The sequence below is a fragment of the Microcaecilia unicolor genome, chromosome 7 (genome assembly GCF_901765095.1).
Source record: "Microcaecilia unicolor chromosome 7, aMicUni1.1, whole genome shotgun sequence".
NCBI classification, from domain to species: Eukaryota; Metazoa; Chordata; class Amphibia; order Gymnophiona; family Siphonopidae; genus Microcaecilia; species Microcaecilia unicolor.
Genome location: NC_044037.1, coordinates 250,621,549 through 250,641,873, shown reverse-complemented (window position 1 = coordinate 250,641,873; position 20,325 = coordinate 250,621,549). Strand labels below are relative to the sequence as shown.

At 44.1% G+C, this 20,325-nt stretch overlaps 1 protein-coding gene across 2 annotated transcripts in view; it reads right to left on the bottom strand.

Annotated features, from left to right (window-relative positions):
• Nucleotides 1-20,325, bottom strand: part of PRPF40A (pre-mRNA processing factor 40 homolog A) — a 202,727-nt gene that overhangs the window by 65,541 nt on the left and 116,861 nt on the right. For both annotated transcript variants that reach the window (XM_030210472.1, XM_030210473.1), the window contains exons 11-16: nt 18,168-18,557; nt 16,726-16,831; nt 16,203-16,267; nt 9,303-9,467; nt 6,754-6,862; nt 6,001-6,151 (exon numbers count right to left, since the gene is read on the bottom strand). In XM_030210472.1, the coding sequence (XP_030066332.1) occupies nt 6,001-6,151; nt 6,754-6,862; nt 9,303-9,467; nt 16,203-16,267; nt 16,726-16,831; nt 18,168-18,557 (986 nt within the window). The remainder of the gene's footprint in view (nt 1-6,000; nt 6,152-6,753; nt 6,863-9,302; nt 9,468-16,202; nt 16,268-16,725; nt 16,832-18,167; nt 18,558-20,325) is intronic.

Sequence of the window (20,325 nt, the reverse complement as noted above, 5' to 3'; positions counted from 1 at the left end):
CCTCCTGGCCTCCAATACAGACAGGGCGGGCTCTTGACCGGTCTGGAGGGTCTAGAGGAAAGAAAATTAGCAGGTAAGATCTAATTTCACCTTCCTCAGCGACCCTCCAGACCGGTCAAGACGCGTGGGACGTACCAGAGCAGTAACTAACTTACGGGAGGGACCTACTAAGGCCAGAGGTCAAAACTGCTGCCCCAAAGCGCACCTCGTCCTTTGCATGCACAGGAATCCTATAATGCTTCACAAAGGAATGCAACGAAAACCAAACCACAGCCCAACAAATATCTAACAGAGAAATCATACTATTCTCCGCCCACGAGGCTGCCATTCCCCTAGTGGAATGAGCAGACCAGCCCCTAGGCACCACAGGACTCTTCACCAAGTAAGCAGATGCAACCGCCTCCTTCAACCACCGTGCTATGGTCACCTTAGGAGCCGCTGCACCCTTCTTTGGCCCTCCATGAAGAACGAACAAACGGTCAGAGGCTCTGAAGTCCTGAGTTCCAGAGAGATAACAACTCAAAACTCTCCTGACATCCAGCTTGGCAATACCACGCTGCTCCGAATCTCCAGCCATATCACCCAACACTGGCAGAGAGATGACCTGATTAACATGGAACTCGGAAACCACCTTGGGCAAAAAAGGAAAGCACCGTCCGCAACGAAACCTTTCCCTCAGAAAGGACAAAAATGGTTCCCTACAAGACAAAGCCTAAAGCTCTGAAACACTCCGTGCTGAAGTAATCGCCACCAACAAGACCGTCTTTAAAGATAAATCCTTACAAGATGCCGATACCAGTGGCACAAACGGAGGCCTGATCAAAGCATCCAAAACTAGCTTCAAATCCCATGGAGGCACCATCCGTCACTGAGGTGGACGCAGCAACTTAACACCCTTCAAAAAACGCACTACCTCAGGCACAGACGCGAAGGACTTTCACTGAAGCTTCCCACGAAAACATGACAAAGCTGCCACCTGAACCTTCAGTGTAGACAAGGCCAGACCCCTATCAACACCATCGTGCAAAAATTCCAAAACTTCCGCCACCGAAGAGCGAAACGGCCGAACTCGATGGTCTTCACACCAGTGCTCAAAGATTCTCCAAACCCGGACATACGCCAAGGAAGTGGATCGTCTGCGGCAACTCAACATCGTAGCAAAGCCACTGGACGAAAGCCCCTTCTTCAACTTGTGCCGCTCAAGAGCCAAGCCATAAGCGAAAACCGAGCCGGATCCGGCATGATTATCGGGCCTTGACACAGAACTGATCCCAACAAAGGCAGGGCCGCCGCCCCTGCCAACCGCACCAGGTCTCCGTACCATGGTCGATGCTGCCAATCCGGAGCTACCAGAATCACCCGACCGAAGTGATGTTCGATGCGCTATATTACTCGACCGACTAACAGCCACGGAGGAAACACATACAGTCACTCCCGAGGCCAAGGCAACAGAAGAGCGTCGATTCCCTCCGCTCAAGGGTCTCTTCAGCGACTGAAAAAAAAAAAATCTCTGAACTTGCGCATAGCGAGCCGTTGCCCTAAGATCACCGAAAGTCCCCAGACCGACACAACTCACTGGAACACTGACCGAAGAAAAGACCACTCTCTGGGATCTAGAGTGTGCCTGCTGAGATAATCTGCATCCATGTGACCTACCCCGGCCACATGCGCTGCCAAGAGAGCCTGAAGATGAGTTCAACTGCGCCGCCAAGGCTCTTCGTCCCCCCTTGACGGTTGACATATGCTACTGCCATGGCATTGTCACAGAGCACTCGGACTGCCTTGTGGCGAACCACCGACGTCAAGGCCTGGAGCACCACCCGAATGGCCCGTTTCCAGCCGGTTGATGGACCACTCTGCTTCTGCCCGAGACCACCGGCCTTGAGCTACCTGACCGAGACAATGTGCCCCCCAACCTTGCAGACTGGCATCCGTGACCATTACCAGCCCCTGTGGGGACTCCAACGACATTCCTGTTCCCAAATTGCGCGGGTTGAGCCACCAGCGGAGACTGAGACGAGGGGCCACCGACAGCGGACAACACATTTCCAAGTCCTGCGACAGAGGGGACCAACGACTGAACAGAGCTGACTGTACCTGACGCATGTGCGCCCTGGCCCACGGAACTACCTCTATGGTCGCCGCCATCAGGCCCAGGACCTGACGATAAGTACGGGCCGTCGGCGCCTTCTCTGCAAGGAACCGACAAATCGGACCCTGTAACTTGGAACCAAAAGGCTGCACGAAGGAAAGTGAAGATAAGCTTCCGTCAAATCCAGGGAAGTGAGAAACTCTCCTTTCCGGACCGCACCAGTGACCGACCGCAACGTCTCCATCCGGAAAGAGGGCACCTTGAGTGCCGCATTGACCCTTTTGAGATCTAAAATGGGACGAAAAGTGTCCTCTTTCTTGTGGACCACAAAATAGATCAAATAGCACCCTGAGCGTTGCTGATCTGAAGGAACAGCAACCACGGCTCCCAACGCGAGCAGCCACCGCAGAGTGTCCCTCACTGCTGCCCTCTTGCTCCAAGACTGACAGAGGGATTCCAGAAACACTTCGGGAGAACAGCTTTCGAATTCCAGCGCATATCCGCCTCGAAACACCTTGAGAACCCACTGATCTGACCTGATTTGGGCCCAGCTCTGGTAAAACAGACTCAGCCGAGCCCCAACATGCACCAGAGCCTGAGCCCGCACACCTTCATTGGGAATTGCGGCGTGAATACTAACCTCCTGCGGAAAAGCCACGCCCTCCGCGACGATTCTCATGAAAGAACTGTGCGCGCTGGAAAAACCGACCCCTAGAGGTCCTACTACTATTAAACATTTCTATAGCACTACTAGACTTATACAGCGTTGTCCAAATTAACATGAAAAGACAGTCCCTGCTCAACAGAGCTTACAATCTAAATTGGACAGACAAACAGACAGCTATGGGTAGGTCCCACTCGATCTGCCCGGCCTATACCGCTGAGCCTCCCTAAACCGTCCTCGAGAGGAACTAGTTCTGGCCCCTGCCTTGAACCGAAAATCTGGAAGCCATAGAACCTTGGTATCACTAAGACCTCACACTAACTTGTCCAAATCTTCTCCAAAGAGCATAGCTCCCTTAAGTGGCAGAGACCCACAACCATAGCCATATTTTTTGTCTGAAGTAGGCAACAAATCATAAAAGCCTCAGACAAAAAGGATGAACCCATGTCCAAGTTGGCTAACTCCTGACCCCCAGAAGAACCAACATCTACCGAATCATCCAGGAGCTTTTCGGCCCAACGAAAACATGCCCGAGCTACCAGACCCCCACAAACCGAGGCCTGCAGGGCTAGAGCCGACAAAACAAAACTACGCTTGAGAAAAGATCCCAACTTCCTATCCTGAGGATCACGGAGGGCCGTTCCTCCATCAACCGGGATAGCCGTAGCTATAATTACTGCCGTCACTACTGCATCTACCGTGGGAGCCTTAAAGGAATCCCTATCGTCCTGAGGGAGGGGATAAAGCCTCGCCATTGCCTTTGCCACCTTACACGGCAAATCCCATTCCTGACAAATCATCTCCCGGAGATCCTTGTTCATAGGGAAGGATCACGCCTGACGCTGAATGCCCTTCACCAACGGATCCTGGACAGTTTCCCCCAAAGCCACCTCAGGACCAAACTGAAGGGTGGACGACACCTGATCTATGAGTTCTGACAGCTCATCTCTATGGAAAATCCGCACTATTGAAGGATCCTCACCAGGAATCCACCAATCCTGCTCCTGAGAGCCGTCAATTCCATCTGACTCCCCCAGATCACTAAGCACAGCTTCTGCAGCTACAGGAGAAAAACATTGCCTGTCCTCTGACCACTCTAACCGTGGTCTCTCAGCCAAGACGGAAATAGCCCCCTCTTCCAATTAGGGGGGGGGGGGGGGGGGGGTCCCGATCTCCAGGCCTGATACCGCGTCCAGACAAAATCTGGAGGAAAGCCCACCATTCCTGGACCGTCATTAGGCCCTTTTGTGCCAAAAACGGAGGCCGCAGGCCCAAAAACAGCTGGCTCCACGGGCCGCGTCAGACTCAAGATGGCGGCTGTTCCCGCCGAAACTGTTCCCGCTGACAGCGGCCCTGCCTACGCTCCCGCTGACCCGGAGACTCCCGACACCATCGATCCCTCCGCGGTCAAGTCGGGGGTGCCGCAGCCACCTTTATAGGTGCACCCCAAAGCTACACTGAGAACCCGGCGCCTCTACCCCTCACCACGAGCACACGCGACATCGGAGGAGCTGGGCCGCCATAAACCACGAGGGAAGGGAAAAGCTGTTCCGCAAACGTGCCAAACCAAAAACTCACTCACACTGCAAAAGCACTGCTCTCTCGTTCCAGCAAGGAATCGAAACCCCCGTTCGGTCCGCTGAAAATAAAGAAATAAATGCCCTTAAAGGCACAGTACTCCAACTCTGGCAGCTGGAAATTGTAAGGCACTCAAAGCTACAATACTGAGAAAGCAGCCGAGGCACAAAGCTGCCAAGCAAAACGAAATAGAATAACTGACCTTAAAGGCACAGTACTCTAATTCTGGCATCTGGAAATTGTAAGGCACTCAAGGCTACAATACTGAGAAAGCAGCCGAGGCACAAAGCTGGCAAGCAAAACGAAATAGAATAACTGACCTTAAAGGCACAGTACTCTAATTCTGGCATCTGGAAATTGTAAGGCACTCAAGGCTACAATACTGAGAAAGCAGCCGAGGCACAAAGCTGCCAAGCAAACAGAAATAGAGAGCAGCACAGGGGGAGGGTCCCAAACATAGGTGTAACACCCCAGGGGGAAAAACTGGGCCCCACCAGACCCAGGGCCCCAAAGCACTTTTTTTTTTTTTTTTACACACACGTACAGGGTACTGCAACAGAATAAAGTTTGGAAGGAAAAAATCCTACGACCCAATGACAAACTACCTCACCAGATTATTGGAGACTGCACAGGCTGTCAACTGCTACCTCTGCTGAGACTGAGAAAATACTGGCTAGTGGAGGTTCTGCACAGGTTATATATACAGGCTTCAAAAGCTTAGTGTTTTCTCAGTCTCCCTCTGCTGGTAGGAGGACATAACCCACGCGTCTTGACCGGTCTGGAGGGTCGCTGAGGAAATTTTATTTTGTGGTCTTTTACATCATTTCATTACTGAGTTTACACATTAATATTCATGGTCATTTTACATTATATATGTTTTTGTATGATAATTTATTTGTACCTTTCAGTGTATTCTTAGTCATATTTACATTGTATATTAATGTTTCATGTCATATCCATTGAAAAGATTTGTTTCTGTTATTTTACTTTAACACTTATTGTTATATATGTTTTTAGACTCCTGGGGCAGGCACTGTTGATGAAACACGGTGCTGTGTTGAGTCCTTTTATGCAATAAACTTGTGTTGATATATCTCTATCGCCCATGCGTTTTCTTCTGGAAGTGTCCTGTTGACCACACAACTCCGCCCCTTCAGTTCCATAGGAAGAGACATCTGCAGCTCAGTACAGCTATTCTTCTACCGTAAAGTCAGAAATACTATCCACAGCCTGGCATCATCAAGAGTTGGCATGTGAAATGTATTTACTGGATTTACAATGCCATACAATGTGCTTCTGACTGTTCGTCTAATATAGTGAACTCCCATTTAGCAACGGCATCAGCATGAGGCAGGAGAGTGCATCAACCTCCGCAATTTCTACCACATGGTACCAGGGCCTGAGAAAGTACCAGGACACCCAGAGGGAAAACATACAATATAGAATTTTGTAGTGCCGTCAGAACGCACACACCTCCATGTATTTAATTTGAATCTATGAGCAAGTAGGTTTTAACATGTGTAACTGCAACATAAAGGAAAAAAAAACTACAAAACTTCTCTTCTATATAGCAAGAGATTCCTGTACACAAAACAGGGCATATTCTCTATAGCAAGAGTGTAATTTTTGTCAATATAAACAATAGTTCAAAGTTAAAGGTACTCACTCTGAAGTTCCTCATCCTCTGCAAAAGTTGGGTTGTCCATCAGATACTGCTGTGCTTCAGACCAAGTGGTACAGTAAGTTACATTAGCCATATTGTCCAATATATTCTTTAAAGCCTCCCAATTCCTCTTTCGCAACTGTTTTGCTTGTTCCTGAAAAACACGAAAGAATTAGGCGAGAGATCTTTTTGATATTCCTATTGCACAAACATCAAAGAATCACCATATAGCAACAGAGATCTCCTGCATTACAATATAGCAATAAATCCTACAGAAAAATGTGCTAAATGAATGCCAATTGGATTATACATTTTGAAATACAGTTATGAAGATACTGGATTTTTGCTCTGCATTCACACTATTAAGTTTTCTCTCAGCAACATTATCAAAGCCCCCCCTCCCTACCTACCCACCCGTTCGTTGTTCTGTAGCCACTGACGCCATTGCTCCGGACCTCGTGAACGCACCTTCATGAGCTTCTTGGTTCTGAAGCCACTGACGCCATTGTTCCGCCCTCATTGCGTGAGGTCATTGCTCCGCCCTCGAAGTCATCACGTTTGACGCGAGGGCGGGGTCCAGACACTTGGTGCTTTCGGTGGCTTCACTACCACGAACCCTTCATGACGGAAGTGACGTCAGTGGCTTGGCTGCATTGACGTCAGTGTCCTCAGAACGTTGAGGGTGAGTTTTATTATATAGGATGTTTTAAAAGCAAAAACTTCTACATATCAACAGATAAATATCCAAAATATTACCTTCTCTTTTTTGGCCAAAAAGAACAAAACATCTTCATAAATTTCAAGGCGATCACGCTCAGATATGGCATTCCACACCTCCGTCTCTCCAAACATCTGCTCTGCTTTTCTATAGGGTAGAAACAGTTAAGGCTATGATTTAAAATGTGTGCACCACAGACATTTTAACAGTATAACTGTTAGGAAATGATTTAGAATGTAGTAAGTAGTCAAAATTCAACATTTCTTCTAAAACTAATCTTTCAAAAAAAAACCAACCAAACAAAAGAAAACAAACAAAACAAAACCCCAGAAGAGCCTATCTGGCCCATTCTGTGGGCTGAAGCCAGTAGGCAGAACCTGCTGCCATACTGTGTAACCCCAAACATTCAAAGATGCTATTGAGAACAACTGTAAACTTTTGAGGTTTCTGACTGACTACGTGTTGTTTTTTTTTTGACAGCTTTTTTTTCTTAATTTGAAAGCTTTCCATATGCAACCTGAGGCTGCTTTTTTTTTTTGTACCTGGGGGAGGTCTTGGGGGAGCCATGGTTCTGCAGCAGGTGCAGGCGCTCTGGAGCGGAAGATTTGTTTTTGGAGCTGCAGGAATGCCCACAACTCAGCCCCAAGGCTCAGGCAGAGCTGGGGCCATTCTTAAAGCTGCCCCCTACAGAAACCGACCTTCCCGCAGCTCCAAAAACAAGTCTGCTGCTCTGGAGCACCCACACTGGTGGCAGCACCACAGCTTACACCTCAGGACACTCCAGAGGTTTAAAAGAAAAAAAAAAACAAAAAAACAACCCACAGGTTACATATGGGAAGGTGTCAAATAAAAAAAAAAAAAAAAAGAAGGCACATATATAGGCAGTCATAAACCTCAAAAATTTGTTATTGTTTTCAATAGCATCTGCAAATGTTTAGGGTCACACAATATGGTGACTGTGTGGGGGAGACTGCTTCAACTTTTTGATGTCATACAGTTTCCTCTCATAAAACCTCCTTGACGCCATCAACCCAAGTCCTATGTATCTTCAGTGACTCAAAGAAATAGAGAAAAGTCTCTTAAAGGACTCTTTATGTGCTGCTATAAATCTGCCTTGGGGGGCGGGGTTACAAACACCATCTATCAGCTGATATTTAATTTGATCGAAAGAACGCTGGCGCCATCTTGGCTTATGAGTAACTTTTGCTGAGCTGACACTGATAAGAATACAGGGTGAGTTGTAATAATTTCTCTCTCTAAAGTTTTTAAAATCATTTTGATATTTATAAGAGGAGGCTATGTGTAAAAGAACCAGTGAAGATTTTGATGTTGTTTATATCGCTATAGATTGAAATTGATAGCGATTAACATCACTGAGGTTCTGGGGAAACTCTTATGAGATGATTTGAAGATATAAATATATAAAAAAGATATATGACCTTAGAATATTTTTGTATTTTTGAATTTGTATGATAAGAAGTTATATGTATTTTTACTGGGTTTCAAAAATTTTTTTGACTTACTGCCTGTGAAGATCCAGTTTAAAAATCACTGAATTGCCTGACTTTTCAATCGCTGTGCTATAAATCTGCACACACTGGACCTCACAATAGCAGCAGCTTTTGTTCCTTTTCCTTATCTCCACTTTGCTCCCAAATCCTGTAGGCATTAAAATGAGCCTTCTGTCTTGCAGTTGTATGGCCTGAGCCATGAACCCTTCCTCAAACTGTTTCATTGCCAAGTATGTGTCAGTTAAAATTTGCATGCTCACAGGGCAGAGAGAACTGTATATTCAAGTGGACTAATAGGGCAATGTGGGAAATGAGGGTCAACAATCAAAACATAGGTTAAACATTGTTCGTTCAATAAAAAGGTCTCTGATAAGCTTTTGATCATTATCCAGCTCATCAGGCGAGTAATGAATTTGCACTAGGTTTAAACAGTACAAATTCATCCAGATTGCAAATTGTCTGCATAAGTTAGAACAGTTTACCACCTTTCACTAAGCTGTATTAAAATTCTATTCTAGAAACTCATTCTAGTAAGCACAGAAGAAATTTTAATTCACTGTACCATTTCAAATAACTATTAAAAACAAGGATGCAAACAAAAACGGGAAACAGCCTTAAACACAAGAAAATTAGAAAAAGGACTCCTCCCCTCTCGATGACGTACTGCATTTCACTGAGTGATACACAGGGTCAAATATGGTTATACATTTGTGTCTCTCATATTCAAGAAAAAGATTAGTCAACAATTTGGTTAGCAAGCTTCTGTGCGACTGAACTTATACTGATTTTGCATTTAACGTTGAGAAGAAAATTTAAAAATGCAACCTCTCTCAAAGAAGTGCGAGTGACTAAACAAAGAAAGAAAAAATTACTTTAGTAACCCATCTTTAAAGTTCAAGCTGCTAATGTGCCTTGACTTTCTAGACAAGTATTCATTAAGTAAATTTACCCTCATCTAATGTAAGACACTAAAACAGGAACCAATATTATAGGTATTTACTACTACTACAAATCAGGCGATCACCCAAAAGATTTCAACAAGTCTTAAAAGACTAATTTTATTCTAGAGATCTTACTTGTATCTGGTGGTGGACGTCATCTTCTCATGGTTTTCAAGGAAATGTTGGTAAGATTCTTTTGCTTCTTTGTACTTTGATCTTGCTTCTTCTTTTTCTTCTTTCTCAGTCTGAACTTTATAAGCATTAAAGGCTTGCTTTTTTTCACTCAACTTTGCTAATGCACTGAGTACAAAAAAAAGCAAAGGATTTCTGAATACATTTAAGTGCACACTAGTTATTAGAATAAAAATAAGAAAAAAATTATGGGTAGACCAAAACAGTAAAACTAGACATCTGATAGTACTATAAAAAATGGAAAGTTATAGAAAAGCTCAACTTTTGAAATATACTTAGTTATATCAAGGACTACGTAAGCAGCTCTTTGTGTGTCCTAGGATATAGTAGATTGGAGCAATGGGTCCCCCCCCCCCCCCCGGGTCCCCCCCCCTTAAATTTCCCTGAAGGTGTGCAATAATTAAAAGGAATGTTAAGGAGAAATTAAGTCTTACCTGATAATTTTCTTTCCATTAGTCCTTACTACTATTCCAGAACCTGTGGGATAGCTATGTCCATTAACCAGCAGGTGGAGATAGAGAACTGAAAACTGAGATGAGAGCATCTCTCGTGGCAATCAATCCAGCTCCTCAGTGTTTACATAGACAAGCAGTAAGAAGAAACTTAGAATAAACTCAACAACTTTAAACAACTCACAAACCTAACACTAACTAGACAAGCACACATGTATGGACCTCTATCATCTCCAGACAACTTGGAGAACAAGAGATATGCAGGAAGCACCATACAAGGTGACAGTCATCATCTGACCCATTACTTCATACTTCTAAACATCTCAGAAACCTTGGGAGGGCCTCTGGAATAGTGGGTAGGACTACTGGAAAGAAAATTATCAGGTAGGACCAAATTTCTCCTTCCATTATATAGCTTCCCACTATTCCAGAACCTGTGGGATATTCAAAAGCAATCTCTAGAGTGGGTGGGATCCCGGTGCCACAGCCCTGAGGACCAAAGCCCCAGGTCGCAGCGTCAACATCGCTGCCTTCCAAATATCTGCTGGAGACAGTAACATAGTCTCTGCCCAGGAAAAGGCAGTCGCTGCATGTCTCGTAGAATGAGCCCACAAGGCCTGAGGAGCCTGCTTCCCCACAACCAAATTAGCTAACGCAATGGTTTCCAAGCCCACAACTGCTAGATGGCCGATAACTATGAGGCCAAACTTCTGTTTTCCAAAAAGCAAAAGCAGTCTGTCCGATTTGCAAAACTCATTCGTGACTTCCAGATATCTCATGAGGACTCTACACACATCAAAAAGCTTAAATGAAAAATACTGAGCCTCTTCATCTTCCCTCTGAAAGGACAAATTCCACAGACTGGTTGAAATGAAATGTTTATACCATTTTTGGAACAAAGAAAGAAACTGTGCGAGGGAAGCCTCCCAAAAGAGAACCAGAAGCTCCAAAACCCTACGTTCCGACGCAACAACCACCAAGACTGCTGTCTTTAGTGTAAGCTTTTCAAGGAGGCCGCCCGGAGAGGCTCAAAAGGAGGCTTCTGAAGAGCCCGAAGGACTAAATTAAGGTTACACTCTGGACCAGAAGTACAAAAGAGGCTGCCAGTGGCCTGCTCCTCGCATGAATCGAATGATATCTGAAAGCCACAAAAGATGTCTTCTGTAGTTGGCCCCTGAAACAGGCCACAGCTGCAACCTGAACTTTTAGAGAACCTAACGCCAATCCTTTCTGAAGGTCTGCCTGCAGAAATGCTAGCACGTGCGAGATTTGAGCAGAGAAGGGAGAAAAGTCCATGCTCAGAACACTAGCCCTCAAATGTCTTCCAAACCCTTGCATAATCCATGGATGTCAGGCACTTCCGAGCCTGAAGCAAGGAAGCAATGACCAAATCAGAATAATCTTTTCATCTAAACCAAGCCTTTTTAACTGCCATGCCATAAGACCACAGGGGCACGGATCCTTCTTGAGCACCAGACCTTGCTTCAGTAGACCCAAAGAAGACCCCCGTCCAGCAGTCGAACTAGGTCTGCATACCTAGGCCTCAGCAGCCAATCTGGGGCAACCACAATTAATTGACCCTGGTATAATGTGATCCTTTTCAACATGTAGCCTACCATGAGTCAAGGAGGGAAGACATACAGCAGGGTTATCGATCTCTATCGAGCCCGGTTCTTTCCGACAGCTGAAGAACTTTGCACTTTGCCATTTGTTTTTATTGCCACCAAGTCAAGAAGCGGAGAAACCAAAACCCCTGGATGAATAAGTTCCCATTCTCCTGGGTCCAAGGAGTGCCTTTGAGAAAGTCTGCCTCCACATTCAAGGACCCAGCGATGTGAGCTGCCGACAAGCAGAGATTTTTCTCTGCCCAACTCATGAGGCAAGCCACCTCCACTGGCATCGGACAGCTGTGGATCCCGCCTTGCTTGTTGATATAAGCCACCACTGTTAACATTGTCGAAGAAAAGTCAAACCAGGGCCCCCGCCAGAAAAGGAGCAAACTCATGCAAGGCATTCCACACTACCATGAGCTCCAAACAATTTATTGACCACTTAGACTTCTGTTCTGTTCAGGTGCCCTGTGACAGATGAAACTTATAATGAGCTCCCCAACCCGACTTGCTGGCGTCTGTGGTCACCACAGCCCACTGAGTTATCAAAAAGGAAGCTCAGACGATCAAATTCCTGGGTGACAACCAGCAGTATATGCTCCGTCTGGCAACCAGCATCCAAGGAAGATGGAATCATACTTCTGTGACACCAGACATCAGCGGCTGAGAAGAGTTTTCTATAACGGCCGCATATGAACCCTTGCCCAAGGCACCATTTCCATCGCTGCTGTCACAGACCCCAGAACCTGGCCATAGTCTCTGACCCTGGGTCTGTCTTGACTGAGAAGACAAATCTGTTGAACTAGCTTCAATCTCCTGTGCTCCGTGAGGAAGATCCTCTCCCATGCTGTCGAATAGAATACCCAGATACTCCAGTGTCTGCGATAGAGTTAGTCTGCTCTTCTTGAAATTGATCGCCCAACCCAATGACTGCAGAAGATGGACAACTTTGTCCATTTCCGACAAGCTGTCCATATAGAACCACGCCCGAATGAGCCTGTCATCAAAATACTGGTGACCTCAGATTCCCTGATACCTAAGGAAGCCATCAGCACAACCTTGGCAAACATTTTTGGAGCCTGAAAGCGATGGCTCAGCACTGTAAAATGCAGAAATCTCCGATGTGATGGCCACATGGGTATATGCAAATATGCCTCCTTGAGAATGAGGGCTGTGAGAAATTCTCCTGCTTGAACCAAGGTTATGACTGCTCTTAGTGTCTTCATGCAAACGTGTGACACTGTGATGCAGCGGTTTACACCACTGAGATCTAAGATCTGAAGAAAGGTGCCTTCCTTCTTTGGGACAATGAAGTATATGGAATATCTGCGAGGCAGCAGTTTACACCATTGAAATCTAAGATCTGACGAAAAGGTGCCTTCCTTTTTTTGGACAATGATGTATATGGAATATCTGCCTTGCCCTTGTTCAGCCTGGGGAACTGGAACAATGGCCCAGGGTACTAGCAAGGAATCTACGGTGGCCTGAACCTCGACCGCCTTGGTTCCCTTTCGACAGGGAAACTGCAAGAAGAGAGGAGCAACTGGGTGGGAGAACTCCAACTTGTAACCTACTGTAAGAATATCCAGAACCCACTGGTCTGATGTGATTTTTGCCCACTTCTTCTGAAACTCCTGTAGGCATCCTACCACTGGAAAGAAAAGAGTGGACCAGCCTCGCTTCATTGCAAAGCTCTGGAAGCATTGGGTGCTCTAGCTGACAGAGGAGGAGGAGGACTTCCTGTTCACGCGAATTGAAGATTGGCATTGGCATGCCTGAAAAGCGGGACTTCGGACCATATTGCCAACAACCATGTTGATACCATCAGATGTCTTGAAACTGAGATCCCCTGAATACGGACGACCAGAGGCTTTTGGCTTACCCTTCAGCAACTGCTGTGGCTTTGTTTCCCCCAGTTTTTTCACCGTTACCAAAGTGTTCTCCAATAGCCAACTACTACTACCAATCATTTCTATAGCGGTACAAGGCATATGAAGCGCTGTACACCATACACAGACAGTCCCTGCTCAAAGAGCTTACAATCTAGATAAGACAGGTAAACAGACAGAACAATAAGGGTAAGCGAATAAAGAGGTGAGGATAAAAGGACAGGGCAGGTGAGTGGTGGTTAGAAGTCAACTGCTCCGAAAGGGAAGTTTAACTAGATATCTTTGATACTGCATCTGCTGCCTAATGCTACAATCCGAGTTGACGACGTGCCATGACAGCCAAAGACATACTGCGGGTCATAACCTGTAACATATAAATAGCATCCACCAAATAGGCTAACCCTGCTTCCAGCTGGACATAAAGACGCCTGTCTTATTGCCGACTGCTGATGCCACTTTAGGAATGCTCTTGCTACGAATGAGCTGCACATTGTCGCTTGAAGGCTGAGAGGGGCCATTTCAAAGGCTTGTTTCATCGAGCCTTCTAGCTTACTATTCTGTAGGTCTTTTAGGGAATTGCCCTCTTCCATTGGCAAGGTGGTCACCTTAGTCACCGCCTTAACCAGGGAGTCCACCCTGGGAAGATGCAAATGTATCTTTCTCCTCCTGAGCTAAAGGGTAGAGGGCGAGCCATGGCTCTTCCCACTCTCAGCCCAGTGTCTGGCAAGACCCATTCTGCTGTAATCCAGTCCTGAATGTCTAGCTGCATCAGAAAGGCCATAGAAGGACCTCTAAAGCCCCTCAGGATTGACGAAGCTGCAACTCCTGATGCTGAAACAGAAGAGTCCTCAATGTCAGCGTCTCAGGAATACGAGTACTGAACTCCTCTTTATGAAACAACCTCAGTACTTAAAGATCCTTCAACAATGGCTCCTCTGAACAGACCGAGGACACATCAGATAAGGAGGGAAAAGCAGAGATAGCCTCATCTGCCCACTCCTGGAGGTCTAAACAAGATCTCTTAGAAGCCAGCAGGGCGAAAAACTGAAACACCTTGCAGCAACTCTGTCCCTGCTTCAGTAAGTAGGCCTGGTGTTAAGAGAAACAAACTCCGGAGAAAACAAAGATATCAATGCAACTGAATGCTCTGTCAGGCCCCAAGGGTGTAAAATGGCAGCTGTGCTCCGTACAGAACCGCACAAAGGTTGCTCCTTAATGCCAGTCGGGCCCGTCAAAATGATGCCCATTCCTGTGCGCTCCTGCATCAAACTGTGCACTGGTCCTGCTGGACAGCCCGAAGACTGCGGCATATTCGGATACTGCGCGAAATCCAAATTTGTGCTGCCAGCGACCATTTCCACTGAATCCAGCGGGGTTCCCAGCTTGCACACACTGTAACGCTCCGACACCACCTGGCGGGTCCAACAGTGGGAACACCACTTAACTGTCTTTGTGTGAGTAGCCATTCACCCCAACTGTCACAAGCACAGCACGTGTCCCAAGCAGTGAGTCAGGATCCCTCCCCTGCACCAAGTAGAACTTGCAGCCCTCCAAGCGGTTCTGAGTCAAACTTCAGGTGAACTTACCACTGCTGGCTGCTCCCCCAAGCTCATAGTCTCCACAAGTATTACCACAGATAAGAAGGGCTCAGGACTGATACTCTGTCCCATGCTCTCCAGCAAACCTCTTTCCTTTCTCCTTTATTTCTTACTTCTTAATTAAAAATTTTTTTTTAAGTTTATTGTGCTGGAAAAGGAGAGCTCCACAGGAAACAGGGGAGAGGTGAACAGAGGGAAGAAGTAAATTCACGGGCCACCAGAGACAGGCATCTGAAGACCTCTAGATACGACTCTGCAGACTCAAGCCACCCGCAAAGCTCAACTGGGAACCAACTGACCAATTGGACGAGGAGCAAAGCAGTCAGAACCAGAGGCTGAAAAGTGTGTCTATCCACCTGCAGAAGATAAAAAATATTGAGGAGCTGGACTAGCTGCCAAGAGAGATATGTCTCAGCCCAGCTTTCAGTTCTCTATCTCCACTTGCTAGTTGATGGACACAACTATCCCACAGGTTTTGGAATAGTGGAAAACTCATATTGGAAATATGCATTTTGTATCCCACTCAATTATTATTCTCAAGCAATAAACCAATGTCCAGCTAGAACCTAGTCTCCTCTTCCCATAATAACCTTGAGACTTAGCTGTTCCTTCATTTAAGAGGACTGTACTTGGCAGGTTCCTACCTGCCCCCTCTTTTCTTTTGATTAGAATAAGAAGAGTCTTCAACTCTCGATGATTTTGGTCTGCACCACACCCCTTAACTTTGAATTTACAGAGCCAGTTTATTAATTGAATTTGAAATGTTTTTCTTTGTAATATTTATCTATTTGTTGTATAAGTGTATACTTGGAATACAATTTGGAGATTACGAGTATAAAAATAAACACAGTTTAACAGAATTTTTAAAAGCATGGGTTAAATACAGAGAATATTTAGCAAGAGGATGAGATTAAAGGAAAACAAATGACAGAGGTGTAGCCTGTATAAAAGAGGCAGGTACAATCCTAAACAGAGATAGATGAGATAAGCTGCATATGGCAGCAGGTTATGACTATAGCCACCTTGCTGGGCAGACTAGATGGACTATGTTAATCTTTTTCTGCTGTCTTACTATGTTGGATTTGATGATATAACATTTTCATGATACCAACATAATTTTAGAATACTTCACATTAACACTATTTGCAAATTTGTAAATGTATTTAGCTTCAACAGATCCCCTTAAAAACTATACAAGTACAGTCTTTATACAGGAAGGCCATCATTCATGTGAAACGCTCACAAAAGCACACTATACTAGCTATAAGCAACACAGATGAAAGATCAACATTACCTGTATCTGGGATCATTAATGATCATTTTCATAGCTTGTTCCCATGAAGCATTAGATGGTACATGCTGTGAAGGAAATTTGCAAATACATTTAGGTATTAAGCAATAATTATAAATTGGAGCCTATATATGCATAGCATTCTACTAAATAGAATACTTGTATAACAATTTACTTAAATTATCACTTTCACCACCATTTTAGTTGCAACAGAAATCACTATTTTCCCTTTAATGTTTCTAATTCTGAAAAATACCTATAAGCAAGATAAAAATCAATAGCATGCAACACAAAGCTACTTAAATGTGTATGTCATCATGGCCTTGATAGTTCCACACCAAATTCCTTTTAAGGTACTACAGCTTTGGAGTATTACATTTACCACAGCATTTACCACAAAAGTTAATTGAGAGAAAGATATCTAAGATTTTTTTTAAAACTGGAAGAAAGGGTCATAATACTGTAGCACCCTCAAAACATCATGTGTACACTCTTCTGATTTCAGAACAGCTGGAAACTGAAGTACCTTTTCTTTCAACAATTCTTTAAATGCTTGCTTTGCTTCTTCTTTTGTATTCCATGTATACGTTTTTTTAACGGGTTTGCTGTTTTCTTTCTCCTCTTTGGGAGAACTAGAACAGATGAAAAAAATGATTCTCTTTAGGGTCAAGATAGAAACCAACTTTCTATTAGCAATTATTTCATATCGCTACTAAACATTTGAACATTATTCCAGAAAATACAACTTTGAGCTTTCCATCAAATTTTGCTTCACAGAGGAAGTTATACTGAATTTACAGCACAAGCCCTACTGACCTAATTACAGCAAAATCTCTACCCGGCCTGCAGCACTCACACAGGCTAAACTCTGTACAAAGAAATGCATATTAGAGGATTAAACCAAATTCCCTGAACATTTTGCTAGAAGAGCCACAGGCCCCTTTTCTCCCATAGGGAAGAGTACTTGCAGCGCTCAAGTATGCACATATATCCCAGCATGAGGAAGAGGCAATTTTCAAAGGGGGCTTTCTTTGTGAATAAATTCCCACATATTGGGGAAAATAACCTGGAGCATAGCTCCCAGTATCTAGAATTTGCTATATTTGCATGCTGGTCATTGTCATTTATGCTGCTTTTATTGTAACTCACACTGATGCTACATGGGAGAGGCGCGCAGACAAGCCTTACTAATATTTGAACTGCATTTCTGGAGCATTTTTAATGAATGATTTTGCTCCCTTGGGGTGTATTTTTGGTATCTCAGCAAAACTTGCAACCTAACTGAAAAAGAAATATAAAAGTATTCACATTAGACAAAGACTGAAATTTTATTGCAAACAAGTAAAATAAAATGAAAACAAACAAAAAAGAAAAACCAACACATGTTAAAAGTAGAGCACAATGAAGATAATTCCATAACAGGGTACCTAGACTAAGGGGGTAAGCAGGCACCTATTTCAAGCCTATTCTATAAAGAAAGTAGGTGTCTACTTTTTTTCCCTACAGAATACAAGTGCCAAATGGCAGCATAGCTGGTGCAAATACCTGTGCCTAAATGCTAGCCATAATGCACGGAAATTATAGTATTTTATTCTATAATTTACATGTATAGCTGTGCACTCTGCCTATGCTCCACCCATGCACACACTCCCTGACAAAGTACACACCATCAAAACATAGTGTGTACTATTCTACTAGCTGGTATTCTACAAGAGGCCACTTTGTGCACATGACTAGAATACCACCATTTATGCACCTTCCTGCTGTCTAAAACCTAGGTGGTTCCTTATAGAATTACTTCCAGTAAGTCATGTCTGTCACACCACCATTGAAATGGGACTACTTTGGTGCCTGTGGGGCACAATAAAGTACCTATAATATTCTTGTGTGCATTTTTTTTTTTAGTAATTTAACAAAAGAAAAGTGTTCTTAACAAACAACCAGTACACAGCTTCAACTTGAACTTACTCCACTGAGAGCTCCTGTTTAGAAGGTTCTTCTATTGCACTATTAGTGCCTTCTGCATCTACCTCTGGTGCGGTCAGAACTGCAGACTGCTCTTGTTCTTCACTTGTAACAGTGCCAGTACTTTCATTCTCTACAGCAGATATTGCACTGTCAGCAACTGCAAGGTCAGTTTCAGTAGCAACAGGAGCAGCAGTGGCAGTAACAGTAACAGGAGCAGCAGTGGTAGTAGTAGTGGTAGTGGCAGCAGCAGTAGCAGTAGCAGTAACAGCAACAGGAGCAGGAACAGGAGCAGCAGCAGGAGTAGCAGGAGCAGCAGGAGCAACGATTGTACTAGGAGTCTCTTGTGCAGCAGCAGGAACAGATGGTGCTGGAGAAGAATCCTCTTGTTTACTGTCAAATATTAAACATTAAATACGTCATTACTGAAACACTTCAGGTCATCTGACCACTAAAGACTTTTAATGGTTATCAAACAGCTATAATGATCTGACAAAGGTAGCTAAATAAGTGGCATCAGTCACCATGTTATCTACTGTAATCTACTGTATTGTCTACATAAATTCATATGTCTCAAGTAGAATAAACCACAGGAAAAACAGAAACAAGCAAAAATTTCACCTACAGCCATTAATTTTGCGTTTACCACAAACTATATATTCTTCTTACGACTTTGTAATTCTTTATATTGTTACTATGTAAGCTGCATTGTGCCTGCCATGTGTGGGAAAGTGTGGGGTACAAATGTAATAAATAAATAAATAGTACCAAACATTCATACCTACACAAACTTCCTAGCGAAAAGGACATAAGCTCAGCTACAATCTATGCTTAGTTTACACAAATATTAAAAAATTTAATTTCATCTGGCTAACAAGCTACTACTACTAATTTCTATAGCGCTACTAGATGAACACAGCGCTGTACACTCGAACATGAATTAAGCTGAGATTGTGCCTTGTGTTCTGCAGACACTAGCATATAACTGAGAAACCAATATTAACAGACTTCATCAGACATAGCTATATATTTGTTTTTGAAGCATCACAAATACATGGTAGAATAGGGTGTTTACTTGAGAAGTCTTCAATATAAACATTATAGAATTTTTGCATACCTTTTTGGTTTTTTTAAAGGCCTAATTGATCCCATTGTCACGCTGACTACAATACTGATCCTGACTAGAGAAGTGAAACAGAGCTTTCACTGACAAAAGCACCCTAAGTCAGGCACACAAGTGAGTAATCTGAGGCACAGCTGCATGTAGAAGCATGAACAACTTTTTACGCATTCACCATTTCCTCAGCACCTCTGTTTTGCTTTTTTTCAACTCTGCCAAACGAACACAAAGCTCTCCCGTTTGAGAGGCTTTAGCTTGCGTGTTATTCCATCATTGTTGTTTAATACCTCATTCGTAAAAAAAAAAATAATAATAAATAAAAAAGAATATTGTGTTTTTCATTTAGTTTTTTCTGGGTCATTGTTAATACGTATCCCAGATCAAGTCAGGGTTCCACCTTTGCCCGCAGTGTGGGATAAAATGATCCAGAATTTTGACACCAACTCCAATGTTGAATTTGTCTGGGATCTGACTATAAGCGGATTGTAAGCGTAGTGGATGGGTATCTTCACAAGTCTGAAAAGGCCAAGGAGCTCATTTTCAAAGCACTTAGATTTACAAACTTCTACAGGTTACTATGGAACTTTGTAAGTCTAAGTGCTTTGAAAATATGCTTCCAAATGAACTAGCCTAGAAATCAGACAAAGTGGAGAAAAAGTTTCTATTTACCCAAAGGGCTTTGTCTGTGCCAGAGATCAGCTGTCTCTGTCAACTGCAGCAGATCCTCCTTGGCTCAAGTCCCACCCACCTCCCTGAACAGTGACTTTAAGAGTCCAGTTGCAAAGGAGTAGCACCAGGCACCTTTGAAACTGTCACAAAACTCCTTGGTGGTTCCAAGGACAGTCATCTTCAAAACTCTTGCATGGCCTGAGGTGAAGTCACCTTCACTAAACCTTTCTAAAGGCCAGGGATATCAGCGTTGATATCTACCAAGTGATGTCCCTAACTGCAGGCCCACACATGTGTTTTCAGTACAGTCTACTCCACCAAAAAGAAACAGAGGATGCAGGAACACAGATCATGAGCAGACTGATTAAGCAC